Source organism: Palaemon carinicauda, chromosome 14 (genome assembly GCF_036898095.1).
Source record: "Palaemon carinicauda isolate YSFRI2023 chromosome 14, ASM3689809v2, whole genome shotgun sequence".
NCBI lineage: Eukaryota > Metazoa > Arthropoda > Malacostraca > Decapoda > Palaemonidae > Palaemon > Palaemon carinicauda.
This window is the reverse complement of record NC_090738.1, coordinates 118443985-118466787: the sequence shown is the minus strand read 5'-3', so window position 1 is coordinate 118466787 and position 22803 is coordinate 118443985. Positions and strand designations below refer to the sequence as shown.

Sequence of the window (22803 nt, the reverse complement as noted above, 5' to 3'; positions counted from 1 at the left end):
TTTTGTAGACATAACTCATCTATCAATTCAGTGAAAAATCCTAGAGAAACCCTTCCTGAGATAAGTTGCCTTCATGAGGCAAGGCTGTATAGGTTTTACCCAACAAAAGGAACAGCCCTCAACAATATCATCCCTCAAAATTGGTATGACAAATGAACTAGTGGTATTGTTCCAGCCACTGGCCATGTGTGACTAAGTGAAAGGTTTGAAAACAATGTATATACCAATGTACACAGCATACAGCTCACTTTTTTCCCTTCAAGTAACCAAAGCTAATTGGAAGATTGTCTTTTTGAAACATTGACACTGATAAAACTCAAGAATCAGCTTGCAGGGATTATTGGTGAGACGGAAGAGAACCCCTTTCAGAAGCCCCTTCCGTAACTAGGGAAAATTTCTTCAACTCGAGATATTGTTACCTCAATCCCATGAAGCTGAAGTGTCCAGATTACTTCTGCCTTTAATTCACTTGATAGTAGACACCAACAGCTTCTGGAGGTGGAATTGAATAAGTCTGCAATCACAAGGATAGAGCATAGAGTAAATTTATAACTTCCATTACATTGATCAATGAACTTGTTCGACTTAGGTAGAGGTTCATTGTTGAAGGTCTACAGGAACAAGCAATAGCTTCACCAGTGACCTCTGAAAAGCCTTCATCTTACCCACTCCGGAATCCTCAAGAAAAATTATATAGCATTCTTAGTTCCTGTGAAATCTATGGTAGTGTGGGTACTTCAATAACCTCTCCCCAGCTGGTAGTTCCCCTGGATGATCCACTTGCTGAAGCCTCAGTATACAAACCAGCACCATCCTGGTCTGGTCTGATTAGAGGTTCTCAGCCTTATCAGTGATAGGAAAATAAAGCCGAATGGAGGGAAGCAAAGCATAGTGTTTAGTTTCCAAATTGCTGAATCTAGCTGTGCTGATCAATATAACAGAAGTGTGGGTTTTAATCTTACTGCAAACATGTCTATTAGGGAATTTTGGTTCCAGAAAGAATGATGTTATTTCCTCTATAAAAGAGAGAAGATCACTCCATATAACGACAGTAACAATTTCAATCCAATCACTACCTCAATTACTGTTTGATCTATTGGAATCCAGACTTGGATGACTCTATCTTTGATTGTCCTCTTACCATTATGGTTAGATGAAAGAAAAGCCTCTTTTGTGCTTGTTAGTGATTTCAATGCTCACCACAGAGTGGTTAAATTATGTTTCTCCTACTGATTACCATGGTTAATTCCTTCACTACGAGGGTGCGGATCCTCTACTCAATCTATATATGAAATTTGTTACCATGTTCATTTGTTTTACAGTTGAACAGAATACATTATTCAAAAGTTTGCTTCATTTTCCATTGTACAGTATTTCACTCTAAACAACCAAAATATTATTTCCATTCATTGTGAAGTGATTATAGAATATTATCTAAGAAATTTGTTTTATACAATTTTCTCTAAAATAATGGTAAAGCACTTGACTTTATATGTAAAAAAAACTTTATGTTCATTGGAGTGACTATGTTATTCCATAATAATTCCATAATAAATAGCCTTCTTAAGATATAAAACTACTCGTCAGTAATAATGGACTTTACGTTATACAGAAATGTAATGAAAATATCCATTTGTTTCCTTTGACACAAGGAGTATTCTATAATGTATGATTTATAAGGTATATGATAAACAAATAACTGATGACAAAATTAAACAATTCTGGCCTAGAGAGAGATACGTAATATAAATCTAGTTCATTAGACATAAGGTTTGTTTATTCTTGTCATACCATCTTGCATGTGACTGTCACTATGAAATGGATCATTCCTTCTTAGGGTACTTCGCGGGCTTTGAAAATGGAGACTGCGCATATAAGTACATGAATAATACTGCGCAGAATGGCAATAAATGGAAATTATGACAGTAGGCTAACTTTTACTCGGGAAAACAATAAACAATACTAATGTGAAATATAGAAGACCTCAAGATATTATTTTGTAGAAATGATAGTTGAGAAAAAAGGAATAAGATATGAAAAACAAATCTTGTCATGAGTCAACAACTTCCATTACTGGTAAAACGTTTTGCTTATGTTATGGGTGTGACTTATGGGAGTCAGAGAAGAAGAATTGAAGAATATTACGTAATAAAATAGACATTACATAATTATGAATAATGACTAGAATAGAAAGTATTTCGGTTGTTGGTGGGATGAGATGTGAGGATCCCTATGCCTCTCAGCTGGGGATGTCAGGGGAGGTGTTTAGGTAAAGCCTCTGGTAAGGAATGTCACCATTGGGTAGTGTGTACTGTAGTGTGATTCTACTATAATAACATAAAAACAGACTAAAACAGCTCTTACACAACAAGAAATAAAGGCTAGATTCAAAAAGACTTTGCTGATTGACTGAAGAAAGGAGGAGGAGGGGCTAATATTAGGAAGATTGGGGGATTCTTAGTGAAATTTCCAGAGTGTGAACTGTGATATACGATCATGTGCTACACTCTTTTGTAGCGTATAAGAGTTATACAAGTAATTTTAACCTCCATATGATTTATATTTGTAGCTTAGCTTGTAATAATCATAATAATAATAATCATGACGCATCTGGACATCACCATCTGTATCACCAGACATGTTTCTAACGTATAAAGACATCATCATAGTGAAGGGGTTAAGAACAATAGGAATTTGCCTGTGATTCAGGCTGTGAGCAAATCATTAATCGGTAACTACTTGGACCTAGTATACACTGAATCTCCAGGTGTTATAACAAGTAAGGATGGTTTTTCAGTTGGGACATTCTGATCATGCCTTCGTTTTGTTAGAAATTAAGACTGAGCAGCCCGTCCCTGATGTGTCATACTGTAAGATATATTATAAAATCTCAAACAGACTGGAATGGCAGTTTGAGTGATACCTGGCATTTGAATTGGTCACAGTTGTATAAAAGCATTGGGACTTGTTCTCTTGAATGAGGATCGGGTTAACATAATTGAGAGGCATATCCCTTGTTGTGTGTTAAAATAACAAGTAAAAGACAGAACCTTGTTCAATAATAATTTTAGACACATTTATTTAGAAAAGCAGGAGGCCTACCATCTTTGGAAGGGTAACAGATCAAATTTAACTTGGAATAACTATATTCAGCTAAGAACTGTTGCTGAAAGAGTTTATGCTTCAACTGAAAAGGATTACAATTTGATCATAAAAGAAACCCTTTCTGGTACAATACAACCCAGGAACATAAATGGTGGGATAGCCTTAAATCTGCCCTCTTTGGTATAGACTTCACAGATCCTCGTTTACTTAAACCAGATGGCTCTGTGACTCACTGTCCAAATGATAAGGAAACTCCTTTGGCTGATACAATATGTTTGACATTAAGCAAAGTAATGAGAAACTTGATCTTCCTCACTCTCATTTCTCTGAAGCTAAACTAACTAGTTTAGCTTTTTAGTCCCATGAAATTAAAACACTCTTGATGGACCTTGATTCTTATGGAGGTGTAGTCGCAGATGGTATTTTCCTTTAGTTTTTTATAAAGATTACTGATTTCTTAATTCCTAAGTTGTCTGTTTATTTATGCAAGTTAGTAATAAGAGGATCTTTTAGTACTTATTGGAGAATTGATAAGGTTACTCCATTAGGTAAATGTATTTAGGGTAGCTCTAGTCCTCTTGATAACTGCCCAATTTCCATAACTACCACATTATCTAAAGTTTTTTAATGTCTTTTGACAAAACATCTAAATACGTATGCTGAAGGTAAAAAACTGTTCCATAGTTTGTAATTTCGTTTTTGCAAAGACCTTGGAGCATGTAATGTCTTTCTTACAATTTCCAATGTTGTACAGAAATCCCTTGATTGTGGTCATTAAGTTCATATGACTGGCCTAAATTTTACTTAGTACTACTGTACCTTTGATCATATTAATCGTGAGGCCTTTGTCTTTAAACTAAAACAGTTTGGAGTAAGCCGGTCATTTCTTAGCATCATTAATTAATTCTTAAGTAATAGATTGCAAAGAATTGTTGTCAAAGCAAGAGAACTCTTTGAGATATATATTCTTTAGTCATTATTTTTCATATAGCATATTCATTTCCCCTCATTATTGGGCTGTTTCTCCTTGTTGGAGCCCTTGGGTTTATAGAATCCTCCTTTCCCAACTAAGGTTGCAGTTTAGCAACTAATAATATTAATAATAATACTCTTTGACATGAAAGCCTAAAGAACAAAAGAGTATGGAGAGAAATCATAGAGGGGAAAGATGGCATAAGTTGATTAAGTTGATGATGTGGAATGACCAATTACCATTGTCTTCCTATATAATAAGCTTTCAGCAGCTATAGGGAAGTGAAAGTAATTTACACCACACAGTATTTCTGAAATTCATGATTTAAAAGTGAACAAAATACTGCATAGAAGAATCCATTTATTCACACCAAAAAAACCTACTTCATCCCTGGTATTTGCTAAAAATTTATTAAAAAAATAAATCAAATTCAATAATTTTTAATAGATAATAAAAATTCTTACCGAATTTCCTGAGTAGATTTGCTCCATCCTTTGTTGTCGCTAGCAGACAGAGAGCATGAAAACATGTACCACGGACTGAATAAACAGGACAGGTAGCAGCTAAATGAGTAAGTGCTGGAAGTACACCTTCACAACTGAGGAATCCTGCTCCATCACTGCTCAATCCAATATGGCCCATAGCCCAAATTGCTACTTTAAGTTCAAATATGTCTTGCGAAGTGGAGACATTAGCATTTTTAACAATCTGAAAATAAATTTCAATACAGTAAGCATACATGCACAAAAAAGACCTTGATTTTAATTCCAATCCCTAAATATTTACATTCTTCAGAACACAGAGCTGACATCATTCAGATGTATCGCTAAATATTCTACAATAATATATGGAATTTCAAGTTTATTCACAAAAACCAAATCAACTTCTAGACTATGGATATTCATACTGTACAGTACTTATGTTTATAGCAAAGTTTAAAAACATGATATTTTAATTATAAAATAAATTTTTGAATATACTTACCCGGTGAATATATAATAGCTGCTGCTCAGCGGCTCGACAGAAAACACACTCAAAAACTCGCGAGCGATCGCTATGAAGGTTGCGGGTGTGCCCACCAGCGCCAACTATCGGCCAGATACCACTCTTGCATGTAAACAAACCCTTCAATTCTTCTCGTCCCGTTGCGTCTCTATTGGGGAGGAAGGGAGGGCCTTTAATTTATATATTCACCGGGTAAGTATATTCAAAAATTTATTTTATAATTAAAATATCATTTTTAAATATTTAACTTAGCCAGTGAATATATAATAGCTGATTCACACCCAAGGCGGTGGGTAGAGACCAGAGTTAATTAAGTTTACAGCGTATATGCTAAGAGTTTTTGACAGTTATCAATATAACAAAACCAAAATATATAGGTACCTGGTAAGGAAGTTGACTTAGACGATTACTCTGCCTTGTAAGTCTGTCTTCCTCACGAAGCCCAGCGATCCTCTTAGGATGCTGAAAGACTCCCAGGAGCTGAAGTATGAAGGGTTGCAACCCATACTAACAGGACCTCATCAAACCCCTAATCTGGGCGCTCTCAAGAAATGACTTTGACCACCCGCCAAATCAACCAGGATGCGAAAGGCTTCTTAGCCTTCCGTACAACCCATATAAAACAATATTAAAAACATTTCAAGAGACAGATTAAAAAGGATATTGGAATTAGGGAAGTGTAGTGGTAGAACCCTCACCCACTACTGCACTCGCTGCAACGAATGGACCCAGTGTGTAGCAGTCCTCGTAAAGAGTCTGGACATCTTTCAAGTAAAATGACGCGAATACTGACTTGCTTCTCCAAAAAGTCGCGTCCATGATACTTTGCAGAGATCTATTTTGCTTGAAGGCCACGGAGGTTGCTATAGCTCTAATTTCGTGCGTCTTAACCTTAAGCAAAGATTGGTCTTCCTCATTCAAGTGGGAATGAGCTTCTCGTATTAAAAATCTGATAAAATATGACAAAGCATTCTTTGACATAGGTAAGGATGGTTTCTTAACCGAACACCATAACGCTTCAGATTTACCTCGTAATGTCTTAGTACGAGCTAAATAGAACTTAAGAGCTCTAACGGGACATAACACTCTTTCCAGTTCGTTGCCTACGATCTCTGATAAGCAAGGAATATCAAAAGATTTAGGCCAAGGACGAGAAGGCAGTTCATTTTTGGCCAGGAAACCAAGTTGAAGAGAACAAGTGGCTTTTTCTGTAGAAAAGCCGATGTTCTTACTGAAGGCATGAAGTTCACTGACTCTTTTGGCCGAGGCCAAGCACACCAGGAAAAGAGTCTTAAGAGTGAGATCCTTCAGGGAGGCTGAATGTAATGGCTCAAACCTGTCTGACATGAGGAACCTTAGGACCACGTCTAAGTTCCATCCAGGAGTAGCCAAACGACGTTCCTTAGAGGTTTCAAAAGACTTAAGGAGATCTTTATTGTTGGAAAGATCTAAGCCTCTATGCCGGAAGACCGAAGCCAACATGCTCCTGTAGCCCTTGATCGTGGTAGCTGAAAGGGAGCGAACTTTTCTCAGGTGTAAGAGAAAATCAGCGATTTGGGCTACAGAGGTACTGGACGAGGATACAGATGCTGTCTTGCACCAGTCTCGGAAGACTTCCCACTTCGACTGGTATACTCTAATGGTAGAAGCTCTCCTCGCTCTTGCAATCGCACTGGCTGCCTCCTTCGAAAAGCCTCGAGCTCTAGAGAGTCTTTCGATAGTCTGAAGGCAGTCAGACGAAGAGCGGGGAGGCTTTGGTGTACATTCTTTACGTGGGGCTGACGTAACAGATCTACTCTTAGAGGAAGACTTCTTGGAAAGTCTACCAGCCATCGAAGTACCTCGGTGAACCATTCTCTCGCGGGCCAGAGGGGAGCAACTAACGTCAACCTTGTCCCTTCAGGAGAGGCAAACTTCTGCAGTACCTTGTTGACAATATTGAATGGTGGGAATGCATATAGGTCCAGATGAGACCAATCTAGAAGAAATGCGTCTATGTGTATTGCTGCTGGGTCTGGGACTGGAGAGCAATAGATTGGAAGTCTCTTGGTCATCAAGGTTGCAAAGAGGTCTATGGTGGGTTGACCCCAAGTCGCCCAAAGACTCTTGCACACGTCCTTGTGGAGGGTCCATTCCGTAGGAATTACCTGACCCCTCCGACTGAGGCAGTCTGCTAAGACGTTCAAGTCACCCTGGATAAACCTCGTTAACAGGGAGATGCCTCGATCTCTTGACCAAATGAGCAGGTCCCTTGCGATCTCGTACAGCGTCAGGGAGTGGGTGCCTCCTTGCTTGGAAATGTATGCCAAGGCTGTGGTATTGTCGGAGTTGATCTCTACCACTTTGTTTCGAAGGAGACTCTCGAAGTTCATCAAGGCCAGGTGGACTGCCAAAAGCTCCTTGCCGTTGATGTGCATGCTCCTCTGACATGAGGTCCACAGACCTGAGCATTCCCGACCGTCCAGGGTCGCACCCCAACCCAAATCCGACGCGTCTGAGAATAGTACGTGGTTTGGGTTCTGAACTGCTAGGGAAAGTCCCTCTCTCAGACTGATATTGTCGTTCCACCAATTCAGGCATGCCTTTACTGGTTCGGAGATCGGGATTGAGACCGTCTCTAACGTCTTGTCCTTTTTCCAGTGAAAAGCTAGATGGAACTGGAGAGGTCGAAGGTGTAACCTTCCTAGCGAGACAAACTGCTCCAGGGATGATAGAGTTCCTACTAGACTCATCCAATTCCTGACTGAGCATCGTTCTCTCTTCAACATCAGTTGGACTTTGAGCAGGGCTTGCTCTATTCGGGGGGCAGACGGAAAAGCCCGAAAAACTGGACTGCGAATCTCCATCCCTAAATACAGTATAGTTTGAGATGGAATCAGCTGGGACTTTTCTAGGTTGACCAAAAGTCCCAATTCCTTGGTCAGATCCAATGTCCAATGAAGATCCTGCAGACAGCGATGACTGGACGAGGCTCTGAGAAGCCAGTCGTCCAAGTACAGGGAGGCTCGGATTCCCGATAAATGGAGGAATTTTGCTACATTCCTCATAAGCCTCGTAAACACGAGAGGAGCAGGACTTAGGCCAAAGCACAGGGCCCGAAACTGGTATACCACATTGTTGAAAACAAACCTCAGAAAAGGTTGGGAATCTGGGTGTATGGGGATGTGGAAGTATGCGTCTCTTAGATCGAGAGAGACCATCCAGTCTCCCTTTCTGACCGCTGCTAAGACTGATTTCGTGGTTTCCATGGTGAACTTTGTCTTCGTAACAAAGACGTTGAGTGCACTGACGTCTAGCACCGGTCTCCAACCTCCTGTCTTCTTCGGTACTAGGAAGAGACGGTTGTAAAACCCCGGTGATTGAAGGTCCGAGACTTTCACCACCGCTCCCTTCTCTAGCAAAAGAGACACTTCTAGGTTCAGGGCTTGTCTCTTTGACTCCTCTCGGTACCTGGGAGAGAGGTCGATGGGGGAAGTAGCTAGAGGAGGTTTGCGTACAAATGGAATTTTGTACCCCTCTCGGAGCAACCTCACAGATTGTTGGTCTGCGCCCCTCTTCTCCCAGGCTTGCCAGAAGTTCTTCAGTCTGGCTCCTACTGCTGTCTGAGGCTGCGGGCAGTCAGACTCTGCCACGTGAGGACTTGGCTCCTCTCTTCTTTCCTCTCTTTCCCTCGGCACGAGTACTTCCCCTGCTGGGAGCTCTGCCACGAAAGGGCGGAATAAATCTGGACGCCGGAGTGTCTATCCTAGGTCTTGCAGAAAAGGATGTCGAAGGAGTCCCTTTGCGAGCAGAGGACGCAACCAAGTCATGGGTGTCCTTCTGCACGAGTGAAGAAGCTATGTCCTTAACCAATTGTTGCGGGAACAAAAACTTTGATAAGGGAGCAAAGAGCAGTTCAGATCTCTAACAGGGAGTAACACCTGCCGACAGAAAAGAGCAAAGGGACTCTCGCTTCTTTAGGACTCCCGACGTAAAAGAGGAGGAGAGCTCATTGGAACCATCGCGGATGGCTTTATCCATACAGGACATAATCAGTAAGGATACATCTCTATCAGCCGATGAGATTTTCCTACTTAAGGCTCCCAAACACCAGTCAAGGAAGTTGAAAACTTCAAAGGCTCTGTAAATGCCTTTCAGCAGATGGTCAAGGTCCGAGGAGGACCAACTAATCTTCGAGCGTCTCATGGCTAGGCGGCGGGGAGAGTCTACAAGGCTTGAGAAGTCACCCTGGGCAGAGGCAGGGACTCCCAAGCCGAGAACTTCTCCCGTGGCATACCAGACGCTCGATCTAGACGAGAGTTTAGACGGAGGGAAGGCAAAGGCCGTCTTCCCCAAACTCCTCTTGGTTTCTAACCAGTCGCCTAAAAGCCGTAAAGCTCTCTTGGAAGAGCGAGAGAGCACAAGTTTTGTAAAGGCTGGCATGTTAGCAGGTACGCCTAAAACAAACTCAGACGGCGGCGAACGAGGAGCAACAGCAACGAAGTGATCGGGAAACAACTCCTTAAAAATTAACATGACTTTCTTAAAGTCCATTAGATGGAGGAACTGTTCTGGGTTCGTCTACATCCGAAGGATGATCATCATGCTGAGGGTCAGCAACGTCCTCATCTGAAGGATCCTCCTCTGATAACTGCTGTGAAACAAGCAAAGGGGTTGGCAATGCTTGACACGCAGCGTCCACACGCACTGGTGCATTAGTAGCGGACCAGGACGCAACGTCATGTAACTGCTTAACAGTCTGTGAACTGTCAACAACAACAGGTGCGTGAGGACGCTCGGCGTCCACTCGAGACTGTTTTGACTGCCTAGTCTGAGCAGTCAAAACAACTCTAGACTGCGGTGGTTGACGCTCAGCGTCAAAACAAGTCAACTCCGATGGTTGGCGAACGTCCTGAACGTCAACAGGAGCATTAGTAAGTGGCCTAACGTCCAAATGCGGCTGAAAATCAACACGAGACCGCATCGAGTGAGGCTCTACATATCGTGACTGACGTGACTTAGCTACGCCAACGTCAACAGGACGCACAAAGGTTCGTTTGGGCAGCTGAAGGCCAGGATCTCGATGAGATAAACGGCTAGGCTCAACGTGAACCTTATCGGCAGAATAGTCTTCCATAAGGGAGGCGAGCTTAGTCTGCATGTCCTGCAGTATAACCCATTTAGGGTCCACGGGAATGGGTGCGGTAAACGACGGGGTTAACGTCTGAGACGGCACAACCTTGCCTACACCAAGACTCTCTGAGCCTGTGTAACGTTGCTGCTTAGGCGGCGAGCAGTCATCCGATGACTGCAACGGGTCAGAACTGTCCCAATGACTACATCCAGGACGCTGGACCTGTCCTGAAGGGACCGACTTTCGCTTAAGGGGCCTAGAAACCTTGCTCCACGGTTTCTTATGCGAAAAGCCTTCGGAAGACGAGGAGAAAATGGGCTCTCTCGTCTTATGGTAGGGGCGATCTTGGTGAGATACGCCTGATACCATAGAGGGAACGTCTGTTCGCTGATCAAGGCCTCTCGAACCCATAAGTCGTACGACATTACTTCTCCCCTGGGCTTGGGAGCTTGCAAGAGGTCTCGGACTAGGTGAACGACAGGCACGAACAGACGAACCCTCGGTCGCAACACTGTTCACAACACTTTGCGCACTAATCACTTTCCCACTATTTTCCGCTGTGGCACTCTGACACTTAAGCTCTTTAACGTCAGCCATGAGTTGATTACGATCAGTTGCTAACGCTTCAACTCTTTCCCCCAAGGCATGAATAGCACGTAACATGTCTTGCATAGATGGTTCCTGAGTGCCAGAAGGGGGTTAGGTACAACCACTACAGGGGAAGGATTAGGTTCAGGGGCATGTGGAGAGGAAAAATCTACTGACCTAGAGGAACTCCTCCTTACCCTATCTCTCTCTAGCCTACGTGCATACTTATCGTATTCGAGCCAATCGAATTCCGAAAGGCCCACGCATTCCTCACACCGATCTCCCAATTGACAGGTTTTACCCCGACAATTGGAACACACAGTATGTGGGTCGAGAGATGCCTTTGGAAGACGCCTATTACAGTCCCTAGCATTACACTTACGAAATCTAGGTACTTGTGAAGGGTCAGCCATTTTGAATTAGTCAAAGAAAGTCCAAAAAACAATCCAAGTCATCAACAATTAAATCTGTCCAATAAAGAGTTCAAGAGTTTAAGTTGAGGAAAAACACCTGCACTGTGAAAGCTCAAACCAAAATGAAGTACTTCACCAAATATGTTGAGAAAACTCCAGGTTATACAGCGAGTATTGATACGTCTTGTCGTCAAGGTCGACAGAGAAGAATTTGAGGGTTTGTTTACATGCAAGAGTGGTATCTGGCCGATATAGTTGGCGCTGGTGGGCACACCCGCAACCTTCATAGCGATCGCTCGCGAGTTTTTGAGTGTGTTTTCTGTCGAGCCGCTGAGCAGCAGCTATTATATATTCACCGGCTAAGTTAAATATTTAAAAAGGAAAATTACAGTATGTCTGACATGATCCTATTAATGATTTTTGTATACATTTGACATGATTATGCACATCTTCAAATTAAGGGTAAAGTGAAAACCTATTCTAGGCTTTTCCCACAGGCCATTTGGTGAGACTTTCTTACCAAATTGAAAACCGGTAATGGCCAATGGCACTCCCTTTACTAATGAAAAGATTATAACTAATGAACCCATATTTTTTAACCTAATAAAATGGCCACTTACTTCTCTGCCATAAACAATGATAAAAGTTGTACTGGTAATAGCAGCATAATCAATGGCCACCTAATCATAACAATCTGTGAGCAGCATTTGTTATACAAAGATGGCAAAACTGCAATATTTTATTAACTTTTTAAGTTTCAATGTCGCAAACTTACAGTTTTCAATAAGAGCACTATGCAGACGCCCATGTACCAAATTACAATTATCAAGAGAAAAGCAGTGGTTTAAGATAAAATTAAACCGTTTCAACTGCTGTTACACAGATATTTTACTTTGTCTACGACTTAAAAAAGGGATTGGAAAAGTGTCCTTGCATAAAAAATAAGCTTTATTACCTATGAAATATAAATTACTATAAAAGTGTATTTGTTAATTTCATTAAAAATTAATTAATGTGCCGTATAATATTCGCAGATATGCTTTGTGAATGATTCCAGTAATAGATTCGTTAGGAGTTGTAAATCTAGCATATACAGTATCATATCTGATTACCAACAAGTTATGGTAATGGATTGCAGAGGTTTGATACAGTCAAATAGCACAAAGATGCATAAAAAGGAAGCTTAAAATCAAAAATTTTAAGTAATTATGTTATTTTCCTTAGTAAAATAAATTTTTGAATATACTTACCCGATGATCATATAGCTGTCAGCTCTGCTGCCCGACAGAAAAACCTACGGGCGGAATACGCCAGCGATCGCTATACAGGTGGGGGTGTACATCAACAGCGCCATCTGTCAAGTAGGTACTCAAGTACTCGATGTCAACAAAGAACCAATTTTCTCCTCTGTCCACTGGGTCTCTATTGGGGAGGATGGGTGGGTCCTTTAATTTATGATCATCGGGTAAGTATATTCAAAAATTTATTTTACTAAGGAAAATAACATTTTTCAATATTAAACTTACCCGATGATCATATAGCTGATTCACACCCAGGGGGGTGGGTAGAGACCAGCATTACATGTTGACATTATTATGAGCTAAGTATTCCGTATTTTATTTTAGCAGTTATTCAAAATAACAAACATAAAATAAATAAGTACCTGGTAAGGAAGTCGACTTGAACAATTACTCTGCCTTTTTAAGTACGTCTTCCTTACTGAGCCTCGCGATCCTCATAGGATGCTGAGCGACTCCTAGGAGCTGAAGTATGAAGGGTTGCAACCCATACTAAAGGTCCTCATCAAAACCTCTAATCTAGGCGCTTCTCAAGAAATGACTTTGACCACCCGCCAAATCAAGTAGGATGCGAAAGGCTTCTTAGCCTTCCGGACAACCCAAAACAATAATAAAACATTTCAAGAGAAAGATTAAAAAGGTTATGGAATTAGGGAATTGTAGAGGTGGAGCCCTCACCACTACTGCACTCGTTGCTACAAATGGTCCCAGAGCGTAGCAGGTCTCGTAAAGAGACTGGACATTCTTAAGATAAAAGACGCGAACACTGATTTGCTTTTCCAATAGGTTGCGTCGAATATACTTTGCAGAGATCTATTTTGTTTAAAGGCCACGGAAGTTGCGACAGCTCTAACTTCGTGTGTCCTTACCTTCAGCAAAGCTTGGTCTTCCTCATTCAGATGGGAATGAGCTTCTCATATAACAGTCTGATAAAATAGGATAAAGAATTCTCTGACAAAGGCAAAGATGGATTCTTAACTGAACACCATAAAGCTTCAGACGGGCCTCGTAAAGGTTTTTAAATAGAACTTAAGAGCTCTTACAGGACATAATACTCTTTCTAGTTCATTTCAAACCATGCGATAAGTTTGGAATATCGAACGATATTGGTCAAGGCCGAGAAGGCAGCTCGTGTTTGGCTAGAAAACCAAGTTGTAGAACATGTAGCCGTTTCGGATGAGAATCCGATGTTCTTGCTGAAGGCATGAATCTCACTGACTCTTTTAGCTGTGGTAAAGCATATCAGGAAAAGAGTCTTAAAGGTGAGATCTTTCAGGGAGGCTGATTGAAGCGGTTCGAACCTGTCTGACATAAGGAATCTTAGTACCACGTCTAAATTCCAACCAGGTGTAACCAAACGACGCTCCTTCGTGGTCTCAAAAGACTTAAGGAGGTCTTGTAGATCTTTATTGTTGGAAAGATCTAAGCCTCTGTGACGGAAGACTGATGCCAACATGCTTCTGTAACCCTTGATAGTGGGAGCTGAAAGAGATCGTTCTTTCCTCAGATATAAGAGAAAGTCAGCTATTAGAGTTACAGAGGTACTGGTCGAGGATACGGATACTGACTTGCACCAGTTTCGGAAGATTTCCCACTTCGATTGGTAGATTCTAAGGGTGGATGTTCTCCTTGCTCTAGCAAACGCTCTGGTTGCCTTCTTCGAAAAGCCTCTAGCTCTCGAGAGTCTTTCGATAATCTGAAGGCAGTCAGACGAAGAGCGTGGAGGCCTTGGTGTACCTTCTTTACGCGTGGCTGACGTAGAAGGTCCACCCTTAGGGGAAGTGTTCTGGGAACGTCTACTAGCCATCGAAGTACCTCGGTGAGTTATTCTCTCGCGGGCCATAGGGAAGCAACTAGCGTCAACCTTGTCCCTTCGTGAGAGGCGAACTTCTGCAGTACCTTGTAGACAAACTTGAACGGAGGGAATGCATATAGATCTAGATGTGACCAATCTAGTAGAAAGGCATCTATATGAACTACTGCTGGGTCCGGGATAGGTGAGCAAACTATTGGGAGCCTCTTGGTCATCGAGGTTGCGAAGAGATCTATGGTTGGCTGGCCCCAGGTGGCCCAAAGTCTCTTGCATACATCCTTGTGGAGGGTCCAATCTGTTGGAATTATTTGTCCCTTCCTACTGAGACAATCTGCTATGACATTCAAGTTGCCTTGGATGAACCTCGTTACTAGTGAAAAGTCTAGACCTGTTGACCAGGTGAGGAGGTCCCTTGCGATCTCGTACCATGTCAGAGAGTAGGTCCCTCCTTGCTTGGAGATGTACGTCAAGCCGGGTGTTGTCCGAGCTCACCTCCACCACTTTGCCTTGAAGGAGAGACCTGAAGCTTTTCCAGGTCAGACGTACTGCCAGTAGCTTCTTGCAGTTGAAATGCATTGTCCTTTGACTCGAGTTCCATAATCCCGAGCATTCCCTACCGCCTAATGTCGCACCCCAGCCTACGTCCGATGCGTCCGAGAAGAGAACGTGGTTGGGAGTCTGAACAGTCAGGGGAAGACCCTTTCTAAGGTTGATAAAGTCCTTTCACCAAGTCAGACCAGACTTAATCTTTCCGGAAACCGGGATCGAGACCGCTTCTAGCGTCTTGTCCTTTTTCCAGTGAAAAGCTAGATGATACAGAAGAGGACGGAGGTGTAGTCTTCCAAGTGACACAAAAGAACCACGGATGACAGTGTCCTTACCAGACTCATCCACAGCCTGACAGGGCAGCGTTCCTTCTTCAGCATCTTCTGGATGGATAGCAGGGCTGGGGGTTGATCGTCTAGTTCAGCAACGTCCTCATCAGAGGGTTCCTTATCCGAAACTGATGAGGAAACGGCAACGGAGTGGGCAACGTCTGACTCGCTGAATCCGGTCGCACTGGTGGATGCGTGACGAAGCCGGACGCAATATCATGGTACTGCTGCACAGTCTGTGAACTGACAACCATGGGGACGCGAGGAAGTACAGCGTCAACCCGAAACTGTCTAGACTGTCTGGGTTGTGCAGTCAACACCCTACCGGGTTGCTGAGGTTGACGCACTGCGTCACAACAAGTCACCTCTGCTGGTTGTTGAACGTCTTCCTAGTGACACACTTCAACAACCACCTCCGAGCGTCGCTTAACGTCAACGTGCGACTGGCAACCCACACTGGGTCGCATCGGTGGAGGAACCACCTCAACTGGCGGACGCGAGTAGGAAACCTCAGTGTCAACAGGGCGCACAACCAACCGGTAGGAAGGTTGTTGGCCAGAAGGTTCTTCTCCATAAAATAGTCCTCTATCAAGGACACAAGCTTGGACTGCATGTCTTGCAGCAAAGCCCATTAGGGTCTACGGGAGCAGGTGTGGCAACAGACGGGGTTAGCGACTGAAGCGGAACCATTTACCATCCCTGGAAGCCTTGTTATGCTTTAATTAAAGTCCATAGGAGGCTAAGCAGCTTAAGGCTCCTCTCCAAATGACAGAGTCCTCAAAGGAATATCAGTAGGAGGGAGAACAGCACTTTCTCATCCACAGGAACCTTGTCTGAGAAAAGCTAGGTTATCTCAGTGAGGGTCTCACTGGTGCATAAGCAGCAGACCAGAAGGCAACGTTATGTAACTGCTTGACAGTCTGTGAACTGTCAAAAACTGAACTGTCAACCACAACAGGTGCGTGAGGACATACAGCACTGGTGCATTAGCAGCAGACCAGAAGGCAACGTTATGTAACTGCTTGACAGTCTGTGAACTGTCAAAAAACTGAACTGTCAACCACAACAGGTGCGTGAGGACATACAGCACTGGTGCATTAGTAGCAGACCAGAAGTCTGTGAGTTGGCAACAACCAAAGCTGTGTGGGGAAGCCTCAACTCCTGACTGACTAGTCTGCTGCGGGTGAGTGGCGGTAACCACAGTGGGTTGCGGAGGCTGACGCACCGTGTCAAAACACGGCAGCTTAACTCCACCCTCCTGTTGTTGTGGTAGCTCACGCACGGCAACGGAGTGCTCCGTGCGTCTGTGAGAGTCAGCATGCGTCTGGCAGGGTCGACTGCGCATGGGTGGAGGAGCTCTCACAGCCGGAGTGTGGGAGCAGGCAGCTTCAGCGTCTGCTGGGCGCACAACCGTGGCAGGGTGTAGGCTAACGGGTGCAGCGCCAACCTCTCCGCAGCCGGAGTGTGGGAGCAGGCAGCCTCAGCGTGAGCTGGGCGCACAACCGTGGCAGGTTGTAGGCTAACGGGTGCAGCGCCAACCTCTCCGCAGCCGGAGAGTGGGAGCAGGCAGCCTCAGCGTGAGCTGGGCGCACAACCGTGGCAGGTTGTAGGCTAACGGGTGCAGCGTTAACCTTCTCCGCACGAAACTCCTGCATAACCGCAGCTAACTGAGTCTGCATAGACTGCAGTAAAGACCACTCAGGGTCTACAAAAGCGGCAACAGACGGAGCTACTGTCCGTTGTGACTGAGGGTCTAAAACAGCGGGTGCGGCAACAGACGGAGTTACTGCCTGTTGCGGTACCACCTTGCCTCTCTTGGGAGGTGTGCAGTCGTCGGATGACTGCATCGAGTCCGAACTGACCCAGTGGCTACACCTGGGCCGTTGGACTTGCGCGGAAGGGACCGACTTGCACTTAATAAGCTGCGAGACCTTGGTCCAAGGTTTCTTACGAGAAACCTCTTCCGCAGACGAGAAGTAATTGGGCTCTCTCGTCTTTGTGTGGGTGGGGCGATCTTGGGTAGATACGCCCGAAACCACGGAGGGAAAAACGTCTGTTCGCTGATCAAGGCCTGAGGAACCCATAAGTCGTTCGACATTACTTCTCCCCTGGGCTTGGGAGCTTGCAAGAGGTCCCGGACTAGGTGAACGACAGGCACGAACAGACGAACCCTCGAACGCAACACTGTAACACTTTGCGCATATCACTTTATCACTTTGATTTTCTGTTTTGCACTTATTTCACTGAGATCGAAACTTTTACTGATTTCTACCTGAAACACGCAATCCTACCCTTCATTAAAAGGTAGTAATTGCGAAAACAGTCGTATAATGCAACAGAAAACATATATAAGGATAAAGAATTCAGTGGCTGGGAAAGAGACTAAACACTAGATCAAATAAACTACGTTTACAATCTCTCACCGCACATAGCCTGGGAACAAGAATAAAACCCTAGAAACGTTTTACCTTCTTCCCCTACAGCGACTAGGGAGGAGAGTAAAACGAGAACAACGTTACCCGCTTGAACGAAACGTTATATCTCCTCTCTCTCCCTCCGTCTCTATCTCTCTCTTTCTCTCTAGATTTCGCACCTGAGAGAAGAGCCCAATTATATATCGTCAAAACATGTTATTTGCTAAAGGAAAAAACTGAAAGGTTTTCCAAATAAAAAGTTCCTTTAATTTAGAATTTAAACCATATAAGCTAAGAAAGAATGAACGAAACGCTAGAATAGGTTTACTCTTACTGCAAAGTGAAACCGTGATACACTCTCTCTCTATCGTAACGATAGAGCGCAAGTTGAACGTCCTGAACGTCAACAACTGCGTAGACTAAAAAACTAAACGTTAGTTCATCTTTGAAAACAGTACGAGACTATCAAAGAAATTCTTTCATAAAACATTAAATTTAAAAAGTTTTAAATTCTTTAAAGGTATAATACGATATAACGGGCTCAACGTTGATTAACTTCGGTTCCAAGTTAGGACCGCCTACTAAAAGGAAAGGTCGCAAATAAACAAAACATAAAAATTTATTTTTATATGTTTATAATAAAAGGAAAGTTAATCGAAGAGGCCTAATAAAGGCGGAGAGATATAAAATATAAAGATCTATAACGTGTTAAGCAAAATTACTAAAAACCTAAACACACTTCCGTCTAAGGGAAGGGTCGGCCATTTAAAAGTGAAAGAGAGTCCATACTCTCTTTGTCACCAAAATAAAATCTATCCAAAACGAGTTCAAGTTTTGAAATGAAGATAAAACCCCTGCATAGCGAAAGCTCAAAACTGGAATAGTGTACTTCACCAAATAGTTGTGAAAACAAATCCAGTTAGTAACAGCGTATTTAGTAGGTCTTGCCAGTGGCACGACAGAGAGAAAATTGGTTCTTTGTTGACATCGAGTACTTGAGTACCTACTTGACAGATGGCGCTGTTGATGTACACCCCCACCTGTATAGCGATCGCTGGCGTATTCCGCCCGTAGGTTTTTCTGTCGGGCAGCAGAGCTGACAGCTATATGATCATCGGGTAAGTTTAATATTGAAAATTTATTTTTCCTAACATACTTACCGAGAACTACTTTCTTAGGAGTTACCTGTAATCTCCTCTTTACCGACCAGAGTTTTGTGTAGTATACCCTACACCCGTTTTCTATGGAGGGCTAACCCGGGAGTAAGAGAACGTGCCCCGAGGGTAGCCTTGAGCTAGGTCGGCGTCAGCTTGGGTCCCGTTAGCCAGTAAGTTCCTCGGATGTTGCAACAAGTCCCTGCAAGGACAGAAAGGCACTTGAGGAAGGTAGGGAGGGCCATTACCCGAAAGTAGTTCTCGGTAAGTATGTTAGGAAAAATAAAAATTACTTAAAATTCTTTATTTGTTCCAACACAAATACTTACCTCGAACTACTTTCTTAGGAGACTTACACTTTAGGAGGTGGGAGTGGCTTCCTGACCTTCAGACCCAGCAAAGCGGATGCCAAGAATCCTAGATATGAACTAGGTTCTTAAAAACTGGGAAACGAACGGTAGGGTAAACTACACAAAGAGCTCACGTTAGTGTCTAAGTACTCACCCTTTGAAAAATCTTCTGATTTTGAGTCCAGTAACAAAGTTGCAGAGACGTGTTCTTCATTGGTTACATAAGTGTGGTTATCTCCGATAGGGATAGGAAACGGGGATTAGGGTGAAAAGGAACGAACCTGTGTCTCCTGGTTTTGCTATCCACGATTGTGCCTGGGGCTTCACCGTTAAATCACTTGGAGCGCGGAGATGACTGTCCCAATGGAGCACCCGTCTAAGGACCTTCTTGAGTAATCCTTGAGGTAATGGGCAGTAAAGGTCGACTGGTTCGACCAGGTGCCCGCCCGAAGGATCTGGCCCACTGCCATGTTCTTCTCAAAGGCTAAGGAAGTGCTCAGACCTTTGATGTCATGGGGCTTGGGAGTATCTGGCAAGGCTAGTCCCTCCTCCTTGTAGGCCCTGGCAATAACTTGTCTCAACCAAAAGGATATGGTATTCTTCGATACCTGCTTCTTTGTAACACCTGTGGAGACAAAAAGGCTCTTGATGCCCGGCCGGAGATGTGCAGTTCTCTCAAGGTATTTCCTAATGGCACGGACAGGGCATAACCTCAAATCCTCAGGATTCCCAGTCCTAGGAATAGCTGGCAGAGAGAACCCCTCAAATTTAGAATCCCAGACTGCTGGGTTCTGGGTTTTCGCCACGAACGAAGGGACGAACTTGAAAGAGATCTCTCTCCACCCCTTCGAATGAGAGACGTCATAAGACAGCCCATGGATCTCACCTACCCTTTTCGCAGAGGCCAAGGCCAACAAAAAGACCGTCTTGAGAGTGAGATCCCTGTCTACAATATCCTTCATTGGTTCGAACGGGGGGCTACTTAACATCTTCAGGACCCTAGCCAAGTCCCACTGAGGCACCCTAACAGTTTGAGGGGAGCAGGACTGTTCAAAACTCCTGACAAGCATAGAGATGTGTCTAGAGGAGCCCAGGTCGATGCCCTTCAGAAGGAAGACTTGACCCAAGGCTGCTCGTACTCCTTTTATAGATGGGATTGACATCCCTATCTCGTCTCTGAGATATACTAGAAAGTCTGCGATATCTGGGACTGAGGCTTTGAGGGGTTTGATGCTCTTCGAAGCGCACCACTTCGTGAAAGAGGCCCATTTCGCTTGGTAGACCGCTGCCGACGACCTTCTCAGGTATCGCGACATCCTCTTAGCCGTTCCTGACGAATATCCTTCCTTCCTCAGGAGGCGCTCGATAGTCTCCAGGCGTGAAGGCGTAGAGACTGTGGGTTGTCGTGGAACCTGAGAAAGTGTGGCTGTTGTAGAAGATCTGGCCTGTCGGGGAGTGGCCACGGAGGATGGCTTGTCAGGTCTTTTAGGTCTGCGAACCACTCTCTCTCCGGCCACCAGGGCGCTACCAAAGTCATCCTTAAGTTCCGGGCAGCCCTTACTCTGTTGAGCACTTGCCTGATCAACGTGAAGGGGGGAAAAGCGTTCACGTCTAGGTTGTCCCACTTGTGCTGAAAGGCATCCTCCAAGGCTGCCTTTGGGTCTGGGACAGGAGAACAATACACGGGGAGTTGTGCGTTCAGCTTGGTTGCAAAGAGGTCCATCACCAGGGAACCCCACCGTTGAATGATGAGAATGGCTACTTCTGGGAGGAGGGACCACTCTGTTCCTACTATCTGACCCATCCTGCTGAGACCGTCGGCTAGGACGTTCTTTTTCCCGGGGATGAACCTTGCCAATAACACTATCTGGTTCGCCTCCGCCCAATCCAGGATCTCTAGGGCGAGATCGCACAACTCCCTTGATTTTAGGCCTCCTTGCTTCTTTATGTACGCTACCACTGTGGCGTTGTCGCACATCAACGCCACAGTGTTTCCCCTTAGTAGATCGATGAAGTGCAGGCAAGCTTTTTGGACTGCCTTCAACTCTAGGACATTGATGTGTAGGCCTTTCTCCCCGTCCATCTAGGTTCCTCTCGCCGTCCCGTTGAGGAGAAGGGCTCCCCATCCCTGGTTGGAGGCGTCTGTGAATAGGAGCATCTCGGGAGGCTCGGTCGCGAAGGGCATCCCCTTGAGCGTGTTCGACCGGCAATGCCACCATTCCAGGGAGGGTATTGTGTTTGGCAGGACTGGAATTAATTTCTGGGACGAGTCCAGTTGGTTCCAGAAGTTCTTCAGGTTCCATTGGACGGCCCTGAGTCTGAGTCTCCCCTGGGGAACCAGTTTCTCCAATGACACCAGATGACCTATTAGCCTTTGCCAGTCCTTCGCCCTCCTGGGTTGCCCCGACAGGAAAGGGAGAAGGATCTTCATTAGATGGCCCTCGCCTCCCTGTCTGGGACCTTCCGGGAAAGCTTCGCCAGAATAGTGTCCCTTTTGCGAAGAACCCAATGCGCTGAAAGGGCAAGGGACTGATACGTAAGGAACTTCAGGGTCTTGCCACCGGAGATGATAAGCTCCCTCAGGAGGTTTTGCTGCTCCGGGTCCGTTAAGTCATATGTGGCTTGAACACCTACCAGTGTGGAAGCCCACCAGTCCAACCAAGAGGAGACGTGCACCAAGTCTTTCGACATCTCCTCCATCATCGCAGCCTCCGACTGCGAAAAGCAAATCGGGGCTGAAGAGGCTCTGTCCTCCGGGGTACCCTGTCCCAGAACGTCGAGGGCAGGCTCCACTTTGCAGGCTCCCGGTCATTGTCCCTCTGGCACATAGAACCTACTCTGTGTCTTGAGCCCTTGGAGCAACTTCGAGGAGCTCTGCGTTTTGGGAGCTTTGGCATTGCCTGCCACAACTCTATCAACATGAGCCCGTCCCAGGACGAGATCTCGGGCCACAGGCAGGGCCAGGGAGGTTTTCTGTTGGACGGGTGCCTGCATCAAGCGGGTCAGGCTGGACCTCCAGTAGTCTTCATCGGTTGGGACCGGTTCCTCAATCCGATGATGCCTTCGAATCAGGCCTATAACCTTCCGATAGGCCGAGTCCTCGGTCGGGGAACCTTCTCTACCGTCAGCAGTACCTTCCGCCTGGTCCCGAGGAGCCGGGTCACCGGGCACTCCCACCGGGCGCTTCAGTTCTGGAACAACAGGCACTCCCCTGCGGTGGTACCGGTCTTCCCCGGCGGGAACCTCCGCACCAGGTTCGGGGGTCAGAACTGGCATCGCCGTGCCAGCGAGGACTACCGTTCGTGTATTCTCTCTGGGGGACGAGGACGCGGATCCCGTGGGCTGACCCGACGGAGGGAACTGTTCCTTTAAGTCCGAGGGCCGAACCAGCTGTGCTGATTCGGCCAGGCTGCCCGTACGGAAGCACGGTTCCCCCCGCTGGGAGGGGTGAACCGGAAGCTTCGCGGCCTTACGCCTGCCTGAAGCGGCCTTCTCGCATTTCTCCCTGCGAGGGTCATATCTGCGTCCGGAGGATGGCCTTCGTGGCGAGAAATCCCTGGACTGCCGGTCCGGGGAACACTGCAACTCAGACTTACGGGGAACGAAGACCTAATCACCATCGGGGGACCTACTCCTGCTGTACTTCCTCCGTGGAGAACGGGACCGTTTTCTACTGAACCTCGAACGGGATCTTGAGCGGGA

At 45.0% G+C, this 22803-nt stretch overlaps 1 protein-coding gene across 2 annotated transcripts in view; it reads right to left on the bottom strand.

Moving 5' to 3' along the window:
- rictor (rapamycin-insensitive companion of Tor) overlaps positions 1–22803 on the bottom strand; it is a 165204-nt gene that overhangs the window by 65195 nt on the left and 77206 nt on the right. For both annotated transcript variants that reach the window (XM_068387213.1, XM_068387214.1), the window contains exon 17: positions 4543–4786. In XM_068387213.1, the coding sequence (XP_068243314.1) occupies positions 4543–4786 (244 nt within the window). The remainder of the gene's footprint in view (positions 1–4542; positions 4787–22803) is intronic.